General features: G+C 36.6%; 1 protein-coding gene across 2 annotated transcripts in view; it reads right to left on the bottom strand.

Annotated features, from left to right (window-relative positions):
* Nucleotides 1–24,033, bottom strand: part of SKAP2 (src kinase associated phosphoprotein 2) — a 109,984-nt gene that overhangs the window by 41,918 nt on the left and 44,033 nt on the right. For both annotated transcript variants that reach the window (XM_042888834.1, XM_042888835.1), the window contains 2 exons: nt 3,051–3,128; nt 2,227–2,310 (listed from right to left, as the gene is read on the bottom strand). In XM_042888834.1, coding sequence (XP_042744768.1) covers nt 2,227–2,310; nt 3,051–3,128 — 162 coding nt within the window. The remainder of the gene's footprint in view (nt 1–2,226; nt 2,311–3,050; nt 3,129–24,033) is intronic.

The raw sequence follows: 24,033 nt of genomic DNA, 5'->3' as shown, positions 1-24,033 counted from the left end.
CACTTTGAGGTCTGAAGGACGAGTCATACCACCTAGGTGCCTGAGCTTAAAGAAGAGAAGGCCTGTACATGTTTATGGAAGAAAATCCTATTACAGTAAGGAGCAGGCAAGCTTCTGGAAATCCAAGTCAGCTCTGATACTTCAGCATGCTCTTCTGCAGTGTTGTGGGCCACATACTGACAATAGATACTGCAGCACAAGTGCAAAAACACATGCATTTCCTGCAATACAGACTTCTAGGTCGAACCACAAACCAAGATTTCTCCATCACTGATCAGGAAATAGAAACGTAGGTGATTTGCTTAAACTTATCTATATTGCAGAGATAAGTAACACTGTTTCATGATCCAATGCTGCACCAAAAGTACCAGAAAATGTAGGAAGAAAAAGGGGAAAAAGACATATTAGTCAACAGACATCAGGACCGTTATAAGGATGCTTATAATCTCAAACTTGGCCTACAAAATATATGTTTCACCAGCTAAAAACTATCCTTCACAGATTAGTGGTCTACATGTCCTGGATTTAAAAAACATGCACAAGATGAAACAAGAACTAGAAATCTCTGCTACCTGTCTGCATTATATTCCCCAGTGCACAACTTTACATTACTCATTAAACACACAGCATGACTGTACGCATACATGGAACCTCTCCTCTGCTCATCTCTCTTCAGACGAGGTTCACGTTGACAAAAGTGGAATTTTCCCATTTCCATTGTGTGAATCAGCTCCGGAATCTATCAGATGGAGGCACAGAATGTATGTGGTTTGTTTGCTTCCTCTGTGAGCTAGCCACAGAGTCTATGTCTATGCAACTCCTAAAAGATGCTCCATGGACCATGAATTCCTCCCACAACATTAGGGTATGGTTAGGAAGATCTTCCCCAAACAACTGAAGATTACAAAAGCTGGAAATGTATAAACCAAAGCATTTGCCTGTAGATCAAAAAAGAAAAGCTATCTCTGTGTATCTCAGTCAATTCCTAATACGACGCAAACCCATTAACCTCAAACCTCATGCTATGGAACATGTTTCCATGTGCCTTATCTTTCAGTATAGATATTAGAAATTACAACACAGAAGCCACTGCAAAAGGAAAATGCATGGAAGAGGGGGAAATGGTATTTTCCCACCCTAATCCAAAGACCAAGAACTAGCAGATGAAAAGCCAAAGATTTATAAGGGAACAAACAGCAGATGTAGTAACAAAACTCTGGAAACAGAATTTGAGAGGAAACTGTAGCAAGATGAAAACTGGACTTAACCTTCAAAGTACATGATAAACAATTAGACCCTTAAGTTAATTCTCCTTTTTTAAAGAGGGAATGAGTTTAAATGAGTCAGCAAACTCAGCAAGGGAACAAACTAAAAACTGAATCAAATTAAAAACATATGAAAAGACTAACAGCATTAATCTCAAGGGGAGTAGCACAAACATAAGCAGAAGAAAAAAAAGCTCAAATTGAAAGTTTGTCCAAAAATAAGTTCTTTTGGGGAAAAAAGAATGAACTTTTAAAACCTGCACATATATAATTCTATATCATATATCTTACCCTTAAATACAAAATATGCTTTGCATGCAATTTAAAGGATGCTTTGTTTCATTGACAATTTTTAAAATTCAAAGGGATATTCCAACATTTATGCCATATTCTTTCAAAAATGGCCATCCAAACTCACCTGCAGAAACTAGTCCTAGTCTCCATAACTGGCTTTTAGTTTGATATATTACTTCATTTCCAGAATGAAATTTAGAAATAAACATGGTACACCACTATGTGTTTTCAGCACTAGCATTTTCCTCGAAAGAATCACCTTTAAAGAATCAGATGGTGTAATTGCTGTAGGGTATTTTAAAATGAAAATCCCATTTAGACAAAAAGAGTCTTTGCTGTCTAGTAGATTAATTAAGAACTGGAGTACTATCAAGCCTAACAGCCAGCTGTTACTGGCATGTCAAGTAGCTTTACAAATAACTAAAACCTTTTTCCTCAGTTTCCCTGCTTTAAAAAATGGGCAAATCAGTTACAGAGCCTGAGAGTATTCATATTTATACATTTTTAAAATTCAAAGCACAAAACAAACAAACAAAATCTTTTAAAAGTTTCATCTGCTCTCTAAGAATAACCTTGGTTTCTCAGTTACCAACTCCAACTGAAGCTTTCATATTCATTTGTTCATCAAAATATTATTTTAATAGTTCATCATTATTCTTATAATTACCTTTGTCACTTCCATAATAGTAGAAAACCGTCTTACTGATAGCACACCAACGCTTCTGCCATTCAAAGCCAAGAAAACTGTGGTCTGCAAATAATATAACTCGTGTTACATTTCTTTATGGCATTACTGAACATGAATATGTTACTTCTTTTCAAAGGTGAGGGAAGAGGAAAGGAGATAGGAAAAGTGCTAGGTAATGAAAACAATATCTGGATATGGAGAAGACATATATGGAATTGAAAAAAAAGCTAGAAATAATAGATGGTAGTGAAAACAAATGGGAATTTGAAATCATAGAGAGAGTGAAGGCATGTGTAACATTAAATATAGGGAAATTATTAACAACTTCCTGAATATTTCCTATAGTTATTGTAGCATTAAGTGGTTATTGAGGTGACAATATAGGATTTACTGAATCAAGGTAAATATTGACTGAAGCAAAGCTGAGATCAATATTTGCCCTCTTGAAGGAAAATAAATCTTGATGCTCACTGAAACATGAAGTCAACATATGGTACTTTTACATAAATTCCTAATGTTTTCTTCAAAAATATCTGAAAAGTCTCTGAATTATGGCTGACGCTGGACTTTCACAGCACGATTTTTTTTTCAGTCCATAAAGAAATGGGATCATCTTTTAACAACACAGGAGCAATTATGCATTCTTCTTTCTTTTGCATAATAATGATTCTACATTTCAACTGCTGTTCCATTTTATCACTCTGTATGAAGTTATTTGCATGTACAACTACAAATACTGGCACACAGAACCTCCAAACACGACTTACAAACTAAACGATTTTCACAAAGACAGCTAAACTGACCTTTTCTGCGTTTTTCCAGATATCCAGCCTTCAGAACAAACTGAAGATCTTGAGCTGCAATAGGAGGAAACTGATTCCCTGAAAGAAAAAGAATTTCTGTGAACTCCTGCTTTTCAGGAAAAATACTACAGTAGCATTAGTGAACTTTTACATGCGTAACGCACAGGACTATGGGAAAAAGTAATTACTATACAAGATCATTCAAGTACAAAAAGCTCAAATAACTATGAATGTCAAAACTGTCACTGCTGTCATCACCACTTCAGCATGGAAAAAATATAGCTGTGTAGCAGCCCCTGCAAGTTTTGGAACAAAAAGAAAAATATATAAATTAAGCAAGCAACTTAGAAATGTCAGCCTGTGATTTGAATGTGGTCTGTACAGCAAGCCTGTAATAGAGCAGTGATTTTTTTTTTTTCAAATGTGCTAGCAAAACCAAGCATCAGAATCCAAGGCAACTGCATAGGTAATCTGAGTTTAGTAACAGCTCCATGCAAAAACATCTTGAAACAACACACAAGGTGAAAAACATATATTATACTGCATATCAAAAAAAAAAAAAAAAGAAAAGAAAAAAAAAGCCCAGTTGAAGGGATGACAAAAAGTAGCACTTGCTACTGACTACTGACAGACGTTGTTAATGTGCAACATGACAGTAAAGCACTGCTGAGGTAAATAAGGTTTATAGGCAACGCTAAACAGGCCAAAGACTTTCCACAGAAATCTGCAAGATTGTTGATCTACATATATTATTTCTAGATTTTACAAAAACTGCTGCACCTGCAAAATAATATTTTCTCAACTGTAAATTCACAGCTACAAGCATGAGACTAGCTAGTCTAACTACCTCACATTAAAAAAGAAGTCTAGATGATAAAAATTGCATCTTCCACCCTGCAGCTTTCCCATGCTGAATGAATAAAATTATGGCTTAAATGAAACTGCTAGTATTGAGAAACACGTTAGATATGTCTAATAGCACTTATATGAATGTCACACTGCTTACTGCAAGCAAAAGAGCAGAACAAAAGCTATTCCTGTGCTGCCTTGTTGTTTTTTTTTTTCTTTTTAAGTGCATGTGAGGATCACAGTAGAGTTCCTACTACTTATTATCATCAAATATTCATAAGAGTCACTGTAGGTAGGTGGCAAGCTTACATGGCAGCAATTATTCACCAAAATATATGTAATCTCATTAAGTTCCACCAATAAAAGCACAAAAAAAACACTATATTAGCAGACAACCCCTGTGCTAAACAACCACTTTGAACTACGTACAGTGGGTTAAAGATCAATTGTCTGACCTTGAACTGCAAACACTGTCTCAGGAAGGTGATGCCTACTTCCTGGGTTTTTAGGTAGTCCCTTAAAATAGATTTATTTTTTTAATTGGCATCCAAAAATGAGTTGGATTATCGAGGCCATATTTAAATACAGTTGTGTGAGGAGAAATACAAAAAAACGAGGTAGGAGCATATGAAGAATATTATTGTTAAAACTGTGAGAGTCCTCTAAATGAGAATACATTCCTTAAACAACAAAACTTGCTCTTCAGACAACAGAAGATTTAAGATTTTGTTGGGTATCACAAGTTAGTAAATGGATTTTTATATATATTGACATTTCCAGTGATTCTATTTTCAATTTGACATTACTCTTGATATTATTTCAACTTCCTCAGAATGCTTAATACTGCATTAAAAGTACAAAAGCTATTGGCTCCATATCCAAGCATCTTAAAGTGATGCAGCTGTTTGCCTGTGCTAGATCCATATGAAACCACTGTACAACATCAAATGAGAATTTAACACAAAGACACTTGCTGGATGCTAGAGGCTACGTTTAATACCTCCTTAAAAGATGATCTAATGATGATATTATGGCGGAGAGAAGGGGAAAAGCTTTACAAACATACGTAGTGTGCTGCTTTCAGTTGGTCATTGGGAGGCATCAGTGTGCAACACTTACAGCTTTACCTCATCACGTAGGGCATATTTTAGAACAGAGCACCCCCACAGATGTGGAAGCGAGAAAATCTAAGTAAACAAACAAAACAAGTTCACTTACATTTATCAATTTAAGAACTTCAGCAATTGATTGCACTTGATGTTGTTTGTTTCGTTTTGTTTCTTGAAGAGAAAGCTTAGCAAGTGTTTGCTTAGTGAACAGCCAAGCGAAATGGGACACACAGCCCCAAATATAATAAGGTGACTCCATGCTGTTCTGCATATAGGTACAACCTCATCTGACTTACCTATTACACAGAACCAGAGAATCAATATCCCGCAAGACTCTTGGTTTTGCTGCTTCTGCTGAGGCAAGTTGGGATGAAATTGATGATAGCATTTTCTGAAATTACATCGATTTTGTACTTGGTACTAAAAAGCTCATAAAAAAAAAAAACATCTACCACTGGTTTTGTAACACTTCAGAATGAAGCTTCTTTTCCTGTTGCTCAAAGTTGCAGCAGGAACTCCGCGAAACAAGGAGCAGCTGGTCAGCATTGCTGTTGGCCAAAACCTGCAAGTAGCTAAAGCAGAAATAGATCACAGGCCTATTATCCTACTTCTGTCTGAGAAGCCTGGGAACCACAAAATATGAGGGTCTTTAGTGAAAGGTCAGGAGAGAGGGACCTAATTGTAATATTCTCAGACACATACAGCTGTACATGAAAGCAAAAGCATAAATCAGCCTAGATTCCCTCCCTCGTTCCCCTGTATGTCCAGAAGGAAGGGGAGGGACAATAAGTACTATCTAAAGGATAAAGGAAAGAGAAAGAACCACCTCCTCTCAGATTCTTATTAACCGCAGATGTTGTGCATATGTGGCAGGAAGAAGGCACAAACACAGATCAACTCTTAGCCTCATACTGTAATAAAAACAAGGAGGAGAAGGAAAAGAGAATGGCAACTTCCTTCCAGATACCACCTAGAGCCAGCAAAGACCCCTAAACTGTGTCATCTCTCTACCTTTCTTCTATTGCTTCTTCTCCATGTCTCAAACCTGATCTGGAGGGAACTGCAACCCTCAGACACAGAAACTCCCAACCAGAAGTTTGGGACTTGTAGAATACGTTGGTTTTCTGCTATTGCTTTCATTCAAAATGCTGCTTCTTCATTCATTTGGAATAGAACAAGCTTGGCACAAAACATTTTAAAAAACTAGACCAAAACTTTGTAATAGTAAAGCAGCATGTGTTTACATTACACTAGCAGCTGAGATCAGAGACACATCAGATGATCTCTATACAGAACTTTGAATAAGACAGCTCTTACTCCAGAAAATCTATTCAACAGAGAAAGGCTGCCAAGAAAGAATGTATTACTATTTTTTTTAAAAGATTTAGAAAGCAAATTAAACAACGTGCTTCAAGTCACATGCTCCTTCACAGTTCAAAAGCTTTGAATTCCTAAATATCGGTTCCATACTGAGGTTGAGGACAGGAATGTTTTTCCCTTTCCTCGCAAATGCAGGTGAAATGGGCTGGATTTAAGTTTCAGTTGATCAGAGCAAAATTTCTTTCCCAGAATCAGCCCGAAAAGAGGACATCAGTAGGTCTTGCTGCCTGTTTTGCTCCTGTATGTTCTGTTTCCAGATATATCTCAAGAATCTAGGAATTAAGACATTAGCAGAGTCCATGGCCTTTCCTGTTTTCTCCTTTGGTAGACTGTAGGTTTTGAAACCAGATGTAAATATCAGACTAAAGTAGCACTGTGTCAAGAAGTGGTCTGTGGCTTGCAGCTCTGTAGTTCACAGTTGCTTCTGTGAACTCTTTAAGATGCAGCTCCTGCAGCCTGGCCTGTGATGGGGAGTTGAGAATACAAAATTGTCTCCTTTCCATTCTTAAGTTTCTACTTCATAAACTAGGTCTTAAACTTTATTCTTTCGATATGACAAATCATGTCTATCCTTTCCAGTATCTGGGAAGATGATTATCTTGCATCTCAAATATCCAATAAAAAAGGAGGGAGGTCCATCTGCTTAATGTTAAAGGTTTTCCTTCTTTCTTGACTTCCCACTCACAGGTGAATTCTAGAATAATTTCTCTTCTTATCCTGGTGGGAATTACTGCAACGCATTCCAAACTGAAATCTGCAGGCTAGGCTTCACTTGCATATTCTCAGACTGATGCATACAAAAACTGGATTAAAATATTTATGAGGCATAAACCTTCAAATCTTAGAGAAAAGTAAATCACACATATAACATACTAGGTTCTTCCTCTTGGTTCTAGGTGCTCTTGTGCCAAGACAGTTATTATAATGCTATTACTGCCAGGCTAAAACTTACTCCAGTAAAGCCAGAATTTCTACCAGACATGCTGTGACTTCAGAAAGGCACAAATGCTATTAAGATAGATGTATTAATGCAAGGGTTCCACTGTAAAAATCCCACAAATCCAGTGCATCTTATGACTTCAGAAAGATGTCAAAATAAAGCTCATGCCACGGCTATAATTTTCACACCTTAGTAATGTGACAGTCAAAAGCCTGGGTAATGCAATTTTGCACCCTAGTGCAATAGGGAATTTAGCCCACTACTTAAAAACAATTTAATCGGTGTCACTTTACATGATAAAGCATGAAATTTAATCGTTATGCACCGCATTTTGAGTTTTGGGGAACAGAGTGATGTTGAAATTTCATTCTGCATACAGAACAAATAAAACAAAACTAGGTTGTATTATTCTGCACTGCATACCAATAGGGATATTTTTCATTTCTTCAATGTGGGCTAAGGGATACATAAAGCAAGAAATAATTAGAGGTCAGTGCATTCTAAAGAGGTGCTTAGCGTGCTTATGGGAAGCTAAACAGGCGAAGTGGAGATAAGTGTAACTCAGTGCAGCTAAGTGGTTAATTACATCTTGCTTGCCTACAGGCCCATAGGTCTAAATATTATAATGGCAAAGTTTTCTTGCTCAAATAAGAATCATCCACCATTCTTCAGTCCTTGCAAAAGAAAACTCAAGCCAAAATATATTAATTTGACTCTACTGAGAACAAAAACAAAAAGTGAATTCTGTTTCATTATATTTAATGTAATTTTTGAAAGTAATGACTTTCTTTTTAATTTCATTTTTCCAGCTTCTTTTTTATCGTATTGAAGACCCAATTACACCAAATGAGAAACTGAAATCTATCACTCTGAATTTTTGCTAGTAAAAAGTCTGTTTTCTAACAGAAAAAAGTTCTGGCAATATAAAAGGGAACCTTATAAGCTGGTATGCAACTGGGTATTTCTCCAAAAACAAAAGAGTTGCTCATAAGTATTAAAGCATGTTAAAATGTTACAATTAAGATTTTTCTTTTTCTCTCAAGCTGAGAGCTTTTGGGATATTTCTCAGGAAAACTCACAAACTTTTTCTGATGTATTTGTTAAAGTCTGAGCAAAGAAGGAGTAAAGTTTCTAGCTACATGCAAAGTGTTTTCCTCCCCTTTCTTTCCATTCTACCCAAAATTCTTCGTAAATCTCCATTTATTTTCACCTAGAAATATAGCATTTACCGTTTTTATCAGCTACTGCAGAGGGATTCAATTATCTTTGAATCCATACACAGCAATACAGTGGGGTCACATCTGTTTCACAACCACTGTGAATCTAGGCTAAAGAAGATTAGTTTTACTCTTGTATACGTGCCTTCTCCCTACTGTTTTGGGTTTGTTTTTTTTTTTTTTTGAAGTGAAAATTAATGTATGTTGAACTTAAAAAAAAAACTCCTATTTTCCAGAGTCTTCTGGTTAAAGAAAAGCTATCAGTAGGACAATTACAAGATCTTATTAGCTTCATTAACTGCCACAAGCACCTTCCCAAAGATTACTTCAGTACTTTGCAAATGTACTAGCCTAGTAGTGGTGAATCAGTCTAACATGCAAGAAACAAAAGATAAATCTTAAAGAAAACATAATTCATTTGGAGCAACAAATGTAGCATTTAGTTTTGAAACGCTTGTTCAAGAAAAGTTAGCGTTTTGGTCTTCAAAGTGTCTGTTTCCAAGAAAGTGCAGGCTATAGAGCTTTGCTCCTGAGCCATGCCCAGCATTCACCATTGTGTTTTCTAATCACTTATAATAACCTCCTCAGAATAACTTGCCTTAATACACTCCTCTAAGAAGAGCCAGCAGTGTATTTTATTAAAGTATACTTAAAGCAGCATCTGTTTCCAGTTAATTCTTTCTAATCTGGGATCTGAAGTTTGGGCTACAAGCACTAGTATTACACCCTTGGAGGCCTAAATGTTGACTATTTCTTCCCTACTCCTCCCTGTAAGGAGAGAGGTATGAGGATCTCTCCTCCCTTCCTTCCTGCTAGTTCAGGAGAAGGCAGTGGGCCAGGCAGCCTAAAAATCACTGTGATATATTCTTTACAGAAACTCTGAGCTCTTTTAAACACTTTATATGCTTGAAATTCAGTCATTTTCATTTATCCCATAATTAAATAAATGTGTATTTAGATTTTTAAATTGTAAAAAAAAACTTACGTCTATGGCATCTCAACCCTCATCTGTTTTTTGTGCAAAGCTTCCTTAATAGCTGTAACGCATTTCATCTGATGAAGACTTTTTTTTTTAACGAACTACTGGAGTCAGCCAGTCAGTCTCCATTCACCAAGATCCACCACCTAATGGAATCATCCTGGATCACACACTCCTCATCTAAACTTTATATTTACAATGTCTTCATAAACTAATATCGCCCTGGTCTTCTACATTCTTTTGTTGTCTTTCAAACTGTACTGAAACACCCTCAGTCACATCTTCTATAGCACCTTATCGTGGAAAGGAATTAATGGCTTTTGCCCCTTGATCCAAATTTGACTTTCAGCATGGATAATTAATTAATAATAATTTTTAATAATAAAAATTAATAATATTTAAAAGTGAAGCAAAGATGCAGTGTTTTCTACTCTTCACTTCAGCTGTTTTAGAAAGACTGAGGCATGACAACAGAAAGGAGATATAACATCAAAGAGAAGTTATCTTGCACAGAGTTCTCTCATACTTTTATGCCACTGTAATACAGGGCATGGAAACTTAAAAGTTACGCTTAAGTTCTTCCAAGCATCATTACTGTTCATCAGTCATCTTAGACAGAGACAGAGAGGTTTCCATCATGCAGAGGCACATACTGCTGCTAACAGAAAAGCGTAGCAGTTGTAAAGATTGAAAATACAAATTCTGCCTATGTAACAAGAAGCTCAGCTTCCTACTTGATTTTCAGAAATAAAATATACAGGAAAACACGCAGATAAAAGAAATGCCTTTGCACTGCGGACAGAAGGAAGTCAAAAAGACCATCATGGTTCAATTAGAGGCACTGGAAATTCTCATGAAATGACATAGGCAAGCTGAAATTTCCCAGGATCATCTCACAGACAAGCACACACATCCAATTTTGATTAGAAACCCTAACTAAAGATCCAGAATATCTACACAATAGTTGAACTGCAGAAGGTGCTGTTAGCTAATCAGAGAAAATTACAAGGTCAGGAATAAAGAGCATACAGCTGGAGCATGACCAGCATGATGTCAAAATACATATGGATAGCATCTTTAACCACATCATGATTCCTGTATTCCCAGATGACTAATAGGAAAAAAGTCCTATGCTTTTATCAAACAGCAAGTTAAAAGCTAGCATTTAATGTCCAGGTGAAAAAAAAAACAATTTTCAGCTTAACATCTAAAACATCTGGAAAAGGTAATACTACAGTACACCACAGTTCACAGTTTTTAAGTAACCACCTAGTAAACATAAGCAAAACCCTTGGAAATAACCACATATCAAAATGTCCTAAGAAAAAGTTATGGTAATGGAAACAAGAAATTTTCTATTACTTCTTAAATTTTGCCCTAGCTCTTTTTAGTTTTGAAAGGTCTAAAATTTTCTCTTTGGATTACTGGCATGTTTTGTTCAGTAAATGAGCTTAAACTGACAGTAAACAATGACAACTATTTAACTCGACTTTTTAGTAGAAAATCTGCCAAATATCACTTTTTGCAAAGCTAAACAATGAACTTTCAAGTGGTATTTTAAAATAAATAGCTTGTGTTCTTTAATTTCAGCATCCTATTAATCCAAGTGTTTATTACTCAGCTCTCAAGATCTATACAAATTTAAGTTTGGGGACTTTTCTGGGACTTCTATCCAGACTTTGGTAATATTATTCAAGCAACATTCTTCAAAAAGTGTGGAACTTTTTTTCCCATTTAGTTTAGCTTTTCTCAGTATTTTTTTGCACTGTATCTTCTCCTAATGAAGAATTTTTGTGTAAAAATCCTTTCCTAAATTATTCAATTTCTAGCTTTTCTAGTTTCAAAAACTAGTTTAAGGCTTCTTATTAAAGGAAAAAAAAAAAATCATCCACTGTGAATTTTAATCTGTGATAGGGCCATTTCATCAGGGGGATATTTTCTCTGCTGCTCTCACCAGAAGCATAACAGGCTAGATATACAATCAGCAAACACCAAAGAAATCCAGGGAAAGAAGGAAATTCTCAGACTATCATAAAACACCAACGAAAAACCCCAGCATAAATTGTACAATGTTTTATATATGGAAGTCACTTATGCCAAGTGGCAGCCTCTTGGCTTAGCTCTGCAGGCTGCAAAGTTCCAACTGTTCTGACTCCTAGCCAAAGTCCTGGTCTGCTAAGCTTCTGAAAGGAAACATGCATACAACACTTAGAACATTTTAAATGCTCCAACAGCTCATATCCCTGATCAAAACAAAATTTAACATTACTGGTTGGCGCTGGAAATCTTTCATCTGTATGAAGGAAGGGATTAGAATTCCTACAGTCAGCTAAAAACAGAACCAAATCTTGAAAAGTAGCTTTTGTAGAGTTCAATGTGAGAGGGTCCAAGAAAGCTACAATTTTCATTTTCCACATTTTTGTGTATTACTGCAAACACAAAATGGCTTGAATGTTCTGCCTCATTGCTACATTTTCATCCATTTCTTCTACTACTGATAATTTAAGTAAAAAGCTGTGACCAGTGAAGCTGTGAATGCTGAAAACTCCTTTGCATCCAAAAGCCAATGTGGATTCAGATGGAGATACAAGTTTCCAGTGCCATCTGCACATAAAGACAAGCCTTTTCAAAATAAAAACAAAAGGAAATCTCACACAAGACCTTCAAATTTACCACTACTGAACACAAAACGCACATCAAATTTAGTATCATTTATTATGTAGAAAAATTGTTTTGAAAATATCTGAATCTCTTAAGGCAGTAACTAGTTTAAAATCTTTGGAAACCATCTATGGCATTGAAATTCAAAAGTGAAGAAGTCACTCCTATTGACTTCCTTAATGCTTGTTTGTCTTTTCCCACAGTAAAAACATCCAGATTTCTGTTTCTTCAGCATCTGCAATATGAAATTCCAAAGAGGTAAGGTACTGGAAGTTCACAAATCAAAATTACCACCACAGTCAGCAGTGTGGAGGTTACAACTTGGGGAGAACTGAGTGAATACCTGTAACTGGATTCTTTTGTGACCTGTCCACAAGACTGGATGGAGAACACATTGCGAGAGACGGGCATTTTTTAAAACTAAAGACTTCTACAATGAGGAAATAGGTGAATAAGTATCAATGGGACTTTTCAAACTCCAATTCCAATCCTGTACTCCTCGATTCCCTTTACAGCACATTTGTGTTTTCCTTAAGCCCATCTCAACCTAAACTAAGAATTCAAAAGCCAACCCAGCTGGTCAATGTACTGCTTTTGAAACTCATGCCAATTTTAACATTAAAGGTGTATGAATCAGCTGAATGTACTAAGTGCTGTTGCTTGGTCAATAATATTTAGTGATGAATACTATGATCTGGGACTAGGTTTGTAGGAAAAGTAATTATCTTCTTCATATAACTAGTACCGCTGGAAAGAACCGGACGAGCCTTTAGACAGGCAAAAGAGCTCATCTATGCAAAAATTCCCTTTTAATCTCCACTCATCCCCAACTCTGTTTCAACTGGTTAACAAATATACAAACACAGCCTAATGAAATTACTGAGAATAGTATTATTCAAAAGCTGAGCTAAAAATAAGGAAAGTAAATCATTTTTTACAAGTCATATACAGCATTTTCTTCCAATTTAAAAATTGTCGCTTCACTTCTCTTTAAGAGCACACAAAAATAATAATTGTGTCAAAGCTACAAACAGGTATTGCCAAAATTTCATCTGAGCAAATTTTAAAGCTGATCTATGAACATCAAAAATGAATATGGGACTTTTAATGGAGATGCTGACACAACCTTAACTATGACAATGCTAACAGCGCTACCATAATAAATCTGTCAGTTTCTATAATGTCTATGACAGTCCCATTAATATGAATGATGCACACTTCACATAGCGTACTACACAGCAACTGCAGAAGTTATATCATCTTCATTCAGAGTAACAAATCAGTAATCAATATTTGTAAAAGCAGGCTAATCCTTTGTAAAATCACTGGTTTAGTGATTGAAGAGTTTGCTCAATTTACACAGTTAATCCCTCTTCATCTGCTTGAGCCCTCTATTTATTCCAACCACTTACAGTGGTAGCTGTAGCAGATTAATACATACCCTCATGCTAAGCATGTATTGACAATTGACCCAGCGTATTGCTGTCAGGATAATCTTTACAAACATTAAGCTTTTCTTACCAAGCCTAAAGGCTACATTTAGAAATCAAAAGTTTACAAATAGTCTCAGCAACTTCCCCTCACATATTATCACATTTCCATTTAATTCTTTCTTAGATGCAGCATCTACTGTCATATTTTCTAGCCCCAAAAGATAATCTCCTGAATTTTTTATTCATCACATTATAATACAGTTACCTCAAAGAATTTTTAGAGCAAGAAATTTCTATAGTAACAAGAAAAAAAAAAGGAATATGTTGCAGCATATCAAGTGGAAAAAAAAAGAAATGGCCATCTGTGCAAATACAAACAAATTAGTATCCTTTATATAAAGAAATGAGCTGAAGTAGCATCACTGAATTAAGCTCATTTTCATAACAGCAATTATTGATTCACAGAAAGATAGTTGAAAAAACACATATGGTAAGCTCACCCAGGCTATGGGGGGTTGTTTATTTGTTTTTTATGTGGCTTCCTGAAATGAACTCCTCCACCTCCCACCCCCCCATAAAGAAGAAAAAAGAAAGGTGAGCCTTAAGAAAAAAATCAGATAAATCAGTGCTGAAACATGCTGGTTTGGCTGATACATTAATTACTAGACTAGAGAACCTAATTTATCCATCTCGCTCTAGAAATACAATTTAGATTCAGGAATGGACATAAACACTGCTGACAGAGCAAGGAACACTTACCTATTTACCAGGCAGTCAGTGCACACATCAAAAACTTCATGTGCTTGATTTATAATTTGAAAGATGCATGGGGGAAAAAAAAAAGTGAGGCTGGAGCACTAGCATTTAAGGGGCAATAATAGACTTCAGCAGTGAAGGCCATTAAAGCAAAGAGCAAGAGGGATTAGATTCTGCAATGACAGAATCATGTTAAGTAAGACAACTCAAAAGTCAGCACACAGATTTGTTCTGTGTGTTTCACTGTTGAGATTCCGTCAATCTTTAAAACCAAAAAATACAAGTGAAGAGATGCTACTACATAGAGCAACCTAAAGTTTATCACTTGGTTATTAAACACAAAGGTGTCACTGCTGAATAATATCATCTAAATGATGAAAGAGGTGAGCTGCAACACAGGACAGGTCAACATGTTGTTTCTACTCCACCTTAAGAAGGAAACAGCTTTTTAAAAATGAGTGACCTGATGAACCAACTAAAGGTAGAAGTGGTGACTTGGGGACAAATAGAGAATGTTGCATCTGCCTACATCTATGCTGTCCTTTTCAGGTTGAGTAAAAATACAAGAGATACAAGGCACAGTTATTATCCTACACCACAGCATAATCTGGGAGGAGTTTTGGCCAGTCAAAGTTAGAGAAGAATATTTATTTATTTATTTGTTTTTTAACTTAGTTCTACATCTTCCCTTAAGGCAAGTCATCAAAATGAAAGAAAAAAAAAAAAAAAAAAAAAAGATAAAACCTGAATCGTATTTGTTAATAGGCACGCTAGGATTTTTTAGCCTGTTAGGGAAAAAGGCACTTTGTAGATATGCGGAGGATTATAAATCGTATAGTGTCTCTAATTTATTAATCATTTATTAATCTTTCTCTTACACAGATGTTCATAAATTGAATCTCCCTGAGTAGGTCTGGAACCTGTTACCAGTGGATGGAGAGTGAAACCTCCACTCTGAGGGTTGTGTTGAAAGTTTCCAGTGGCCCAGCCATGTGGCTAAAACCTAGAGTTTACTCAGCCACTAATTACGATTTCAGAAGGAAAAAAAAAAATAAAAAATTACAAGGTATTATGGTATTTTAGAGTGCTGAGTGAGATTTTCTCTACTCGTAAGCATTCTTCTGCAAACCATTTCGTTTTTAGCAACCAGCAGTAACAACTGCTCATTTGGTCTCTAAACAGCCTAAGAGTGCCAGAAACAACAAATAAGTAAATTCATGCCACCAAGAAAGTCAGCAACTGTAGCAAAATCTTAAAATATATTGCACTCGGATACACAGCATCCTGCTGCCTTGCAGTGAAATTTGCTCAGGAAGATGTCTGGGGAGCCAGGTCAACAGTTGACTCCACCAGAAAAAGACAAAATAATGCTAGGATGCTGATTTGCAGCATCCCTAGGTGTCAGCAGGACGGTACATTACTTTTGCCTCCAAATCTGTAGAGAAGGAGTAAATGAGTATCAGTGCAAGCCAATGAGTTGCAAGTCTCTGCAGTGCCTAGCTATGCAGGTGCTAGCAATGCTCCTGCTAAGGCCAGGCTGCAGAATGAAGAAAAACAGCTGGAGCCATCAGACTGCAGGTGGTGGGGTAGTGGCAAGACTGACAGGCCAGAACACTGAAATCCTCAGGCAATTTCTGAGAAGGCAGCAACAGTCATGAAGTATTGCCTAAGGTGTGTGTTAACTCTTTGGTGTACACTGATTCTGTGCAATCCTATACTCCTTGCTGCAACGTTGGCCATTACAGAATAGACACAAAGACATCTTAGGGTTATAATTGGTTTTACAAGACCTTTTCAGCTGCTGACAGGCAATTAAGTCTTCAGTTTAGCTCTAAAATATTTACTCTGATTCTCCAACTGCATATGAAGACGTATCTCTGAGCATATTCCAGTCCAATTATAACCAGTAATGCCACTTTTAGGAATTTTAAGTGATTTTTATATAGGCAATGTAGAAGCTGTACGGATTATTTAAGATCTGTATGAGTAAAGGCATTCCCCAAAATGCTATGAACGATGAACACTTTCCCAAGAATCTTCAGGAATGGTGTGCATTTAACAACATTTTGAAACGCAGCTTTACAAAATTTCAATAATGTAAGTCATCAACATGATCCACTTTCCCTTGTTCAGTTCACCATTTCATCAGCATAAAAGATGGTGGAACTTCTTTGCTTTCAGACATCCCAACAGAAATAAACATGATGACTAACCCATTAGACATTTGCTGCAAAGGTTCATATAATGCAGAAACAGGAGCGAAAAGATGTACTCCAAGGAAATTTTGTGTTGAGAATGATCAGTTGATTAGGTACAGGGCAAAAAAAATACATAGAGGTTGTCAACGTTACTGTCATGTATAGAAAGGAAAATTAAGTCATTTGTTATTCTCAGTTGGAGAGGTCACTAATGTTATCTTGCACATGATGATTTGATGCACTACATATGATTAATGATTGTTTAAAGGACACTGCCAAGGTCTGTAGGTCAGACTATGACCTTTCTTTTTTTTCCCCCCAGTTATCCATAAGCAGAATATTTATAATTCTCTCCCCTCTCTTGAAAATATTTTAATACTACCTACTACTACAAAAACAAGAACTCCAACAGTATACGACTGCAAAATAGCAGGAAAAAATATCCAGTGAGAAAGTAAATGTTACACAATTATATTTGCAGTGCATTAAGTTATTTTAAGTGTGATAGTCGTGACTATCACATTCAGCACATTCCATTTCAACTGCACAAGTTTTCAACCTCTTCACGTATATACATATCTTTATGCTTTGGAAGACAATTGTGTACACTTGAACTCAAAGTTCCTCCTCAAAGTCATTACGTGATGCTTCAAAATTTTAAAGACAAACAAAAAGAAAAAGAATTCATTTGTTGTCTTCTAAAGTTCCCAAAACTCAAAGTGCACAAATTACATTCCTTAACGTGTTCCCACATCTCTAGCCAGAGTCTTAGTTTTCTTCATCTCTCACTCAGATTAGAGCTTTTATGTTTTTTAATTTATGGAGATAATTTTTTTTTGTCATTTAGTTTTTGGTTTTGTTTTTTAATTTTAATAATCTTAAAATCTAACAGGCATTAAGTAAATACACAGTTAAAGTGTAAAAAAAAAAAAAAAAAGGAAGGGCTAAACTCATATGAATGGACAGCTATTCAGAAACCTTCAGGAACAAAAAACTATTCTCTGGAAACCTCAAATGTTTTGCAACATGGAGGCATAATTTTCTGTTCATGGATATGGGAACAGATATTTGTTATCTAGGCCCAAATAATCTTCAAATGAAAATCAAACACTACTTTTTTTTTTTTTTTTAATAAAAAACAAAACCACAACGCATTCTTAATAATAATATTGAATTAGTTTGGTTTTGTTTGGAAGGAGTTGTTTGTTTTCGAAGAGTTCCGCAGAATTTCTGTTGAACAGATTTTTTTTCCCATTATTCTCCAGGAAGAGGGAGAGACTTTTATACATCTTCATCATAGGGCTCTTACTTCAGATTTTAAAATGAAACTCTGTGGTTACTCTTTTCCTTCACTGCTGTACTTTGTAAATGTTTAATAGCAGACCGATTTCTATATTGCCTGTGTATTCTTCTGCTTTTCCACAGGGTAGCAGTGTGCTTCAGAACAAGGCCACCACTGTGGGAATATGAATGAGTACACAAAATCCCTGCAGAAAGCAGCTGTTCCCTCTTGTACATATGCAAATGTACGAACGTGAAATAATGAGGGCAGCTTTGTGAAATAAAGACAGAGAGCAACAGAGCCAGAGTGGACCACAACAAAGTTTTTGTAGGAAGCAGTCAACTCAAGTCTGAGGGGAAAAAAATTCTTATTAATATTCTCAGTTGTGAGAATCACTCGTCTGAGGAAAATACTTCCTCCCCCCCCCCCCTTTTTTTTTTTTAATTCACACTGAAAAAATATATATATTTAAAGCCCAAAGACAAAAAACACAAATGTATTTCTTCTAAGACAGTCGGTTTATTCAAAAAAAATTACCATGTAATTAAGACAAGCCTGGACATTTTTTCCTTCCAATACTGTCAGTCTTACGTATGACCTTGGACAAGTCATTGAATCTAACTCAGTTTTCTTCTCCATAAAATGGAGATAATACCTCTGCCCAGGGCTACTGGGAAGCTAAATTCATTGTCCATAAACGTGATTTGAAATAGCAAGGTGAAAGGGCTTTATCAGTGTTACGTACTTCTGCATTTTTCATTGCTTTTGATAAGTCTAATGAAACCATGTAAATTTTGAATGACAACATTAAGCAGATTTTCAGGCAAGCTCTCGCTAGAAGTTAAAGGCATTACAGATTTCTTGGGATGACCCCGATTTGAGCTCTGACAACTAATGGCTGAGTCAGAACATTGCTATGTGAAGTACTGTGAAGAGTCTTCCAGATGTCAGTTTTTCTAACAGGGGACCGTTTATTCAATACTGGAGAGAGCAGTTACATCAGTGTTTGACTAGGAAGAAGAAATGCTCGAAAAGAAGAAACATTTCACATCTGCTTGTTGGTTAAGCAACAAGCAACACTAAAATCTTTCCAAGTCTATGACCGGAATTTGCTACTTTAGTACAAATCATGCTTCTCACCAGCAAGTGCAGAGACAACAAGAACTAATTTATCAAACCAAAAATGTACAAGCCATAGACTAAACTGCTCAATTCTCTATAATGATCATTACCTATGTCCCCTTACCATTAAAAACTACCACTATAACCCCAATTCTTTCGTAGCAATAATTGAATTCACAGTCTCAGAAATAACATCCTTCAGCAATGCATGTTCTGCAACAATGTTGAGTTTCACATATCCATCTCACCTAACTGCTGTGCACTTAGGGCCACCACAGCCACTGCCCTTTTTTTTAAAAAAAAAAAAACTAAACTAAATTGATCTCAGGGTTTAACCTGCATAACTCAGCATCATAAACTGCTACAAAAGGCATTATTTTTGTTTGCATGCTCTTACTGATACATTTTACAAACCAAACATTACATACATTAAAAAAAAGAGAGCTAAATCTAAACCACATGAATTCATCTGCTCTCCTTAAATGTCTCTGACAGAGAACAAGCCTGTCATTGAAGAAGTTTGTGAGCAACACAAAACTAAATGTAATTCAGAATCTTCAGCATTGTTTTCATTAGAGGCTTACTCAACAAAATAATTACGAAAAAAATAATTGTTTTTCACTAGCATTAAGCTTCGCATTTGTACTGATCTTTAGTATAGCTGATGGGTCTGCTGCTTTGGGCAAGGCACTACAGTCCTAGCAGTCATTACCACCTTCCTGCATTCCGTGCAAAGCTAGGACTTCTGCTCATATAGTAGGTTACACTGCCAAATGTCCTAAGCCCGCAGTCAGCCCGCAGTCCAATGGCTACTACCCTTGCATGAAGTCTAAACCACACATACAATAAAGGCATTTTCAATGCTGTGTCACACTCGCAAACTGAGTACAAGACCTGTCAGCTTCTGAAGGTCTGCTTTCATGATCAAGTATCCCCACAGACACTGACCAGATTCCTGAGGCACTAAGAACTACAATACAAAAAGCAGATTTCCTTCCCCAATGAAGTCTTAGAGAACAGCAGACAGCAGAAAACAAGCAAAAGCATGTGAAAATCAGCGTATTCCCATACACTTCTGCCATGGGTTCTCCTAGCTTTATACATTTTTAATAACGTTACATGGCTAACTTCCTTAGACAACTAATCCAAAGTTTTCTTTTCCCCTGGGAACAAAACGTGGAAGTACTGTGAAGAGACCCCAAGGAAATGAGGTGTAAGAGGCAACTTCTTTTCTCTTCCCTTCTGAGACACTAGAAATTTTGATGCCAGAGCTGGAAGGAGAATGGCCAGGAATTTGTGAGGGTCTTAGCCTGTCTGACTTCCAGTGCCCATTTCCCTTCATTTCTTGTCCCTGTTCTAACCTTCAAGTTTGGAAACAGCAATACTCTGCAAGGGCAAGTTGTGAAAAGATGCAAGAGGCACGCAAAACTGGATGCAAGGCCAAAACTAGGAACTAGGCCTGGCAGCGTTGTAAAACAATATATCAACTACAGAAGGTATGACAGTGTCATACAAAAGATACAGTTTGGGGCACCACTACGTATTAAGGACAGAAAACCAATTTTTGCTATAATGTTTCTGATATAAAAAAAATTCCCAGAGAAACTATGTCTTCCAATTTTAAATCCAAATAGTTAATGTGTAGTCTTCAAGCCAGAAGGTACTTCCTTTTCAAACAGCAGCCTCAAAGCCACCACGTCTAAGATACTCTTGTTAAGAACTGACTTGCCCATTTTGTTTCTCCAAACTGCACTTTCCAGTCCCATTTTTTTTTCTACTCCAGCTGCTGCCTTTTCTCATAACAGCACCCATCTCTGGAAACATCCTTTCTTCTGCACCACGTCTTAAAGTCTCACTCCTGCAAAGACTTTCTTGTGTTCAGTACTGTCATTTTTCAAGCTGCTTCCTTCTTTTTCTTCCTTTCCGTTCAACTTTCATCATTTCTGCTTCTTCATCTCCTTTATATTTTTGGTCCAAGATCCCTGAGTTCCTATTCTGTTTAATTTCCTCCTCCATTTATTAACAACTCACCCCTCTGCAATACCCAGATCAGGTTATGCACCCACTCTGCTCACTGGCACTTCTGCACATCAGGGAGATTCTTAGCCAAGTGTGCTCTTCATAAACTCATACATATTCCCCTTCTCCTGTCACAGATCTTGTAAGTAGGTCAGCATGCCTACCTTCACTGGGCAGAAGTCCTGCTGCCAGCTAGACACACAGAAATAGACTTCACAAACCATCTGCCCAGGAGAGCTAAAGCATAGGGGCTGCACAGGTGTCTGGGAATGAGCTGCAAGACTGGTCAGCTCTTTTAGGGAGATCCACATTCAGCCCATCAATCAGGAGCTGCCTGTCCCATAGGTTATGACATTCTAGGGAATGAGGTAAACATGAATACATTTGTTGGCTTTACCCTCTCCTATCAGTGCTCCCTTTGATCAGCTTTGAACATCTCATTAGAAATGCAACAGAAAGTATCTTGTTACCTTCCTGTTTTTAATCCCCTTCTCTGTCTCATGGCCCCAGCCTTTGGTATCACGTTATATACAAGCAGTCTGCTAGCATTAAAATTTAAGAAATGCTTTGGGTCTCAAAATGTATTAGCAATAAAAAAAAGAATCAGTTCTACCCTCAGCAGGAGCCAGAGTAAGAGCATTCCATCCAATTAACTGGGAAATGGAGGAGGGAAACAATCAAGAAAACAGACCTGGGAGAGCCCTCCGAAGTCTGTTACCTCACATACCTGCTCTTACTCCCAAATCAGGGCTAGATTTACTTCATATAAATATCTGGCACACGTTTAATAACCGTCTCTGCACAGGTATCTCTGCCATTCACGATGCAATAAACCACGGAGTAAGGCAAGGTATCCCCTTCCAGCTGCCCTCCTGTGATTCTGAATCGAAACTCAAGATATATCTGCAGCAGCACTCAATGCAAAATGCACACAAACACTCAGTGCAACAACTCTAAAGCAGTGCAGTTGCCATGCCAGTACTAATTGGTCCCACTTCTCAGAATGGCTCTTTAGCCCAGGGCACTGCTGCAATGATACTATTCCAGTATTTCTCATTCAAAGACTAATATTATAAGCAGTGAGTAACCTGAGTCATCCAGGCACCAAATTTGAATTGTACACCCTTGTATTTTTCATTTGCAGAGCACCTACCACATCAGATTCCTATTTTTGTTTTAGAGCAATGACAACAGTAAAAATGAGAAACAACATACGTGACAGAGAGCTCACATCGCTAGATTTGGAAAGCTCTGTACAGAACATATTCTCCTTAGAACATATATCCTCTTGCCACAGTTATCCTCAAAACCCTTGGGACCAATATGGATATGAAAGTATTTCATGACTAAGAGGCCTTCAGACAGCTATAACGAACTTCAACATTTATTTATTCTAATATCAACTGCTGCATTCATAGGACGTTTTTTATTAGCATGCTTCTGTGAAACAGTCCACCGCACAGAATATGGCTGAAATACAGAGCAAAAGCCATTGTAATAAATGTAATTAGTACTGTAGATGTACTACTATATGTACTAACTGTACTTCACTATGAAAGCTTACACAGATCACTACAACATAAAAATGTCCATTAAAATAATGTTAATCGCCTTTATTAGCACTGTATTTCATAAGATGTTAACTACAGCTGTTGCCTGTGCTCTGTCAACACAATAAACGTATCCAATTCTAAAGAAATCCTTGTTAATCAGTGCTGTCCAAACTAAACGAGAAAGTTAAAAAAAAAAAAAAACAGTTCATTTAATCTGAATGTACTCGTACTAGCACTCAATCCAAATGCAAGTAGCAGATACCAGTTCGACGCACAGCAATTGTGAAAAATCTTTCCTCATTCTATTTTCTCCCAAGATAAGCAGAATCCACATAGTTACTAATCCCAAAGTAACCAAAACAAACAAACAGAAAAAAAAAACCTTCTTAACTGAATATTTGGTGGTAAATTCAGGTCAACACAGACTAAAACATATGCTTCAACCTTCAACTTCTACAGTTGCAGATCTCAAATGCACACAGTGACTGTTTAGCACTAAGGTGGGAGATAATGATAGACAAATATTTGCTTAGCAAAATGTTATTTTTGAATGAAACTAAGTTCACTTCAGTCTTGAAATGCCTGTTAGCTTTACACTTGAGTTAAATGTGAGGTCAGTAGATAACTTCCTACAGGATTGGGGATCATAAATGTAAAGCTCCATCTAGCAGTTAATTTTAATTGATACATATACTGTTCTTTCATTACAAGAAGCTACAGATTGCAGAACCTGAAAAACTTCACCATTACTTTTAAAAGGTGAATAATCACACTAAGCATGACAACATGATTACAGTGCTAACCATGGAATCTGATTTATCTTTGAAAAGATCAGTTTAAATCATCAGAAGCTGCATTTGGTTTTATTGGAGATTCATCATATTGAAAGCTTTTTGAAGAAAACAACAAAAATATTTCTGTTTTAACGTCAAGAAGGGCGAGGCTAATACACATAAATTATTTTGGTGCCTAAGTGCACCAAACACCTGTGTGCAGCTTTCAGTGGAGAAGTAGCTGAATTATTGTTTTAGTTCTGAAAAGGCAAATCAGTTTAATATAAAGACATAGATGACTTGTCAGTCATACTTAGCACAATGAAACTTGTGCTTGTAGAAATACAGAGGTTAACATCACCATTCGTCAAAAGGTGGACCCAGTCTGCCAATTCCTGAGCATCTTCCTAGCAGTTCCAAACATCCCAAACTCCAGTATGTTGAAAGAGAGGACATTTCAAGCAGCTGCACCATACAGTTTTGGCAATGAACTCAACTTCTAGCCTAATGTGTTAATCACATAAATTATGCTGTGATTCTGTGACGCTGTTCAAGGAGGACTTGGGATAATGCATATTTATTTGTGGAATGAACCAGCACACCTGGCAGAGATGAAAGACAAATACATCAGTGATTTAAAAGCAAGCAACTACAAATTTAGAGATTAATCTTCAATTAATACTTCAGTATCACCTCAGCAGCAAGAGAAAAC

Source organism: Lagopus leucura, unplaced genomic scaffold (genome assembly GCF_019238085.1).
Source record: "Lagopus leucura isolate 7727_CA_CO unplaced genomic scaffold, USGS_WTPT01 Super-Scaffold_100157, whole genome shotgun sequence".
Taxonomy (NCBI): domain Eukaryota; kingdom Metazoa; phylum Chordata; class Aves; order Galliformes; family Phasianidae; genus Lagopus; species Lagopus leucura.
This window is presented reverse-complemented; position numbering and strand designations above follow the sequence as displayed.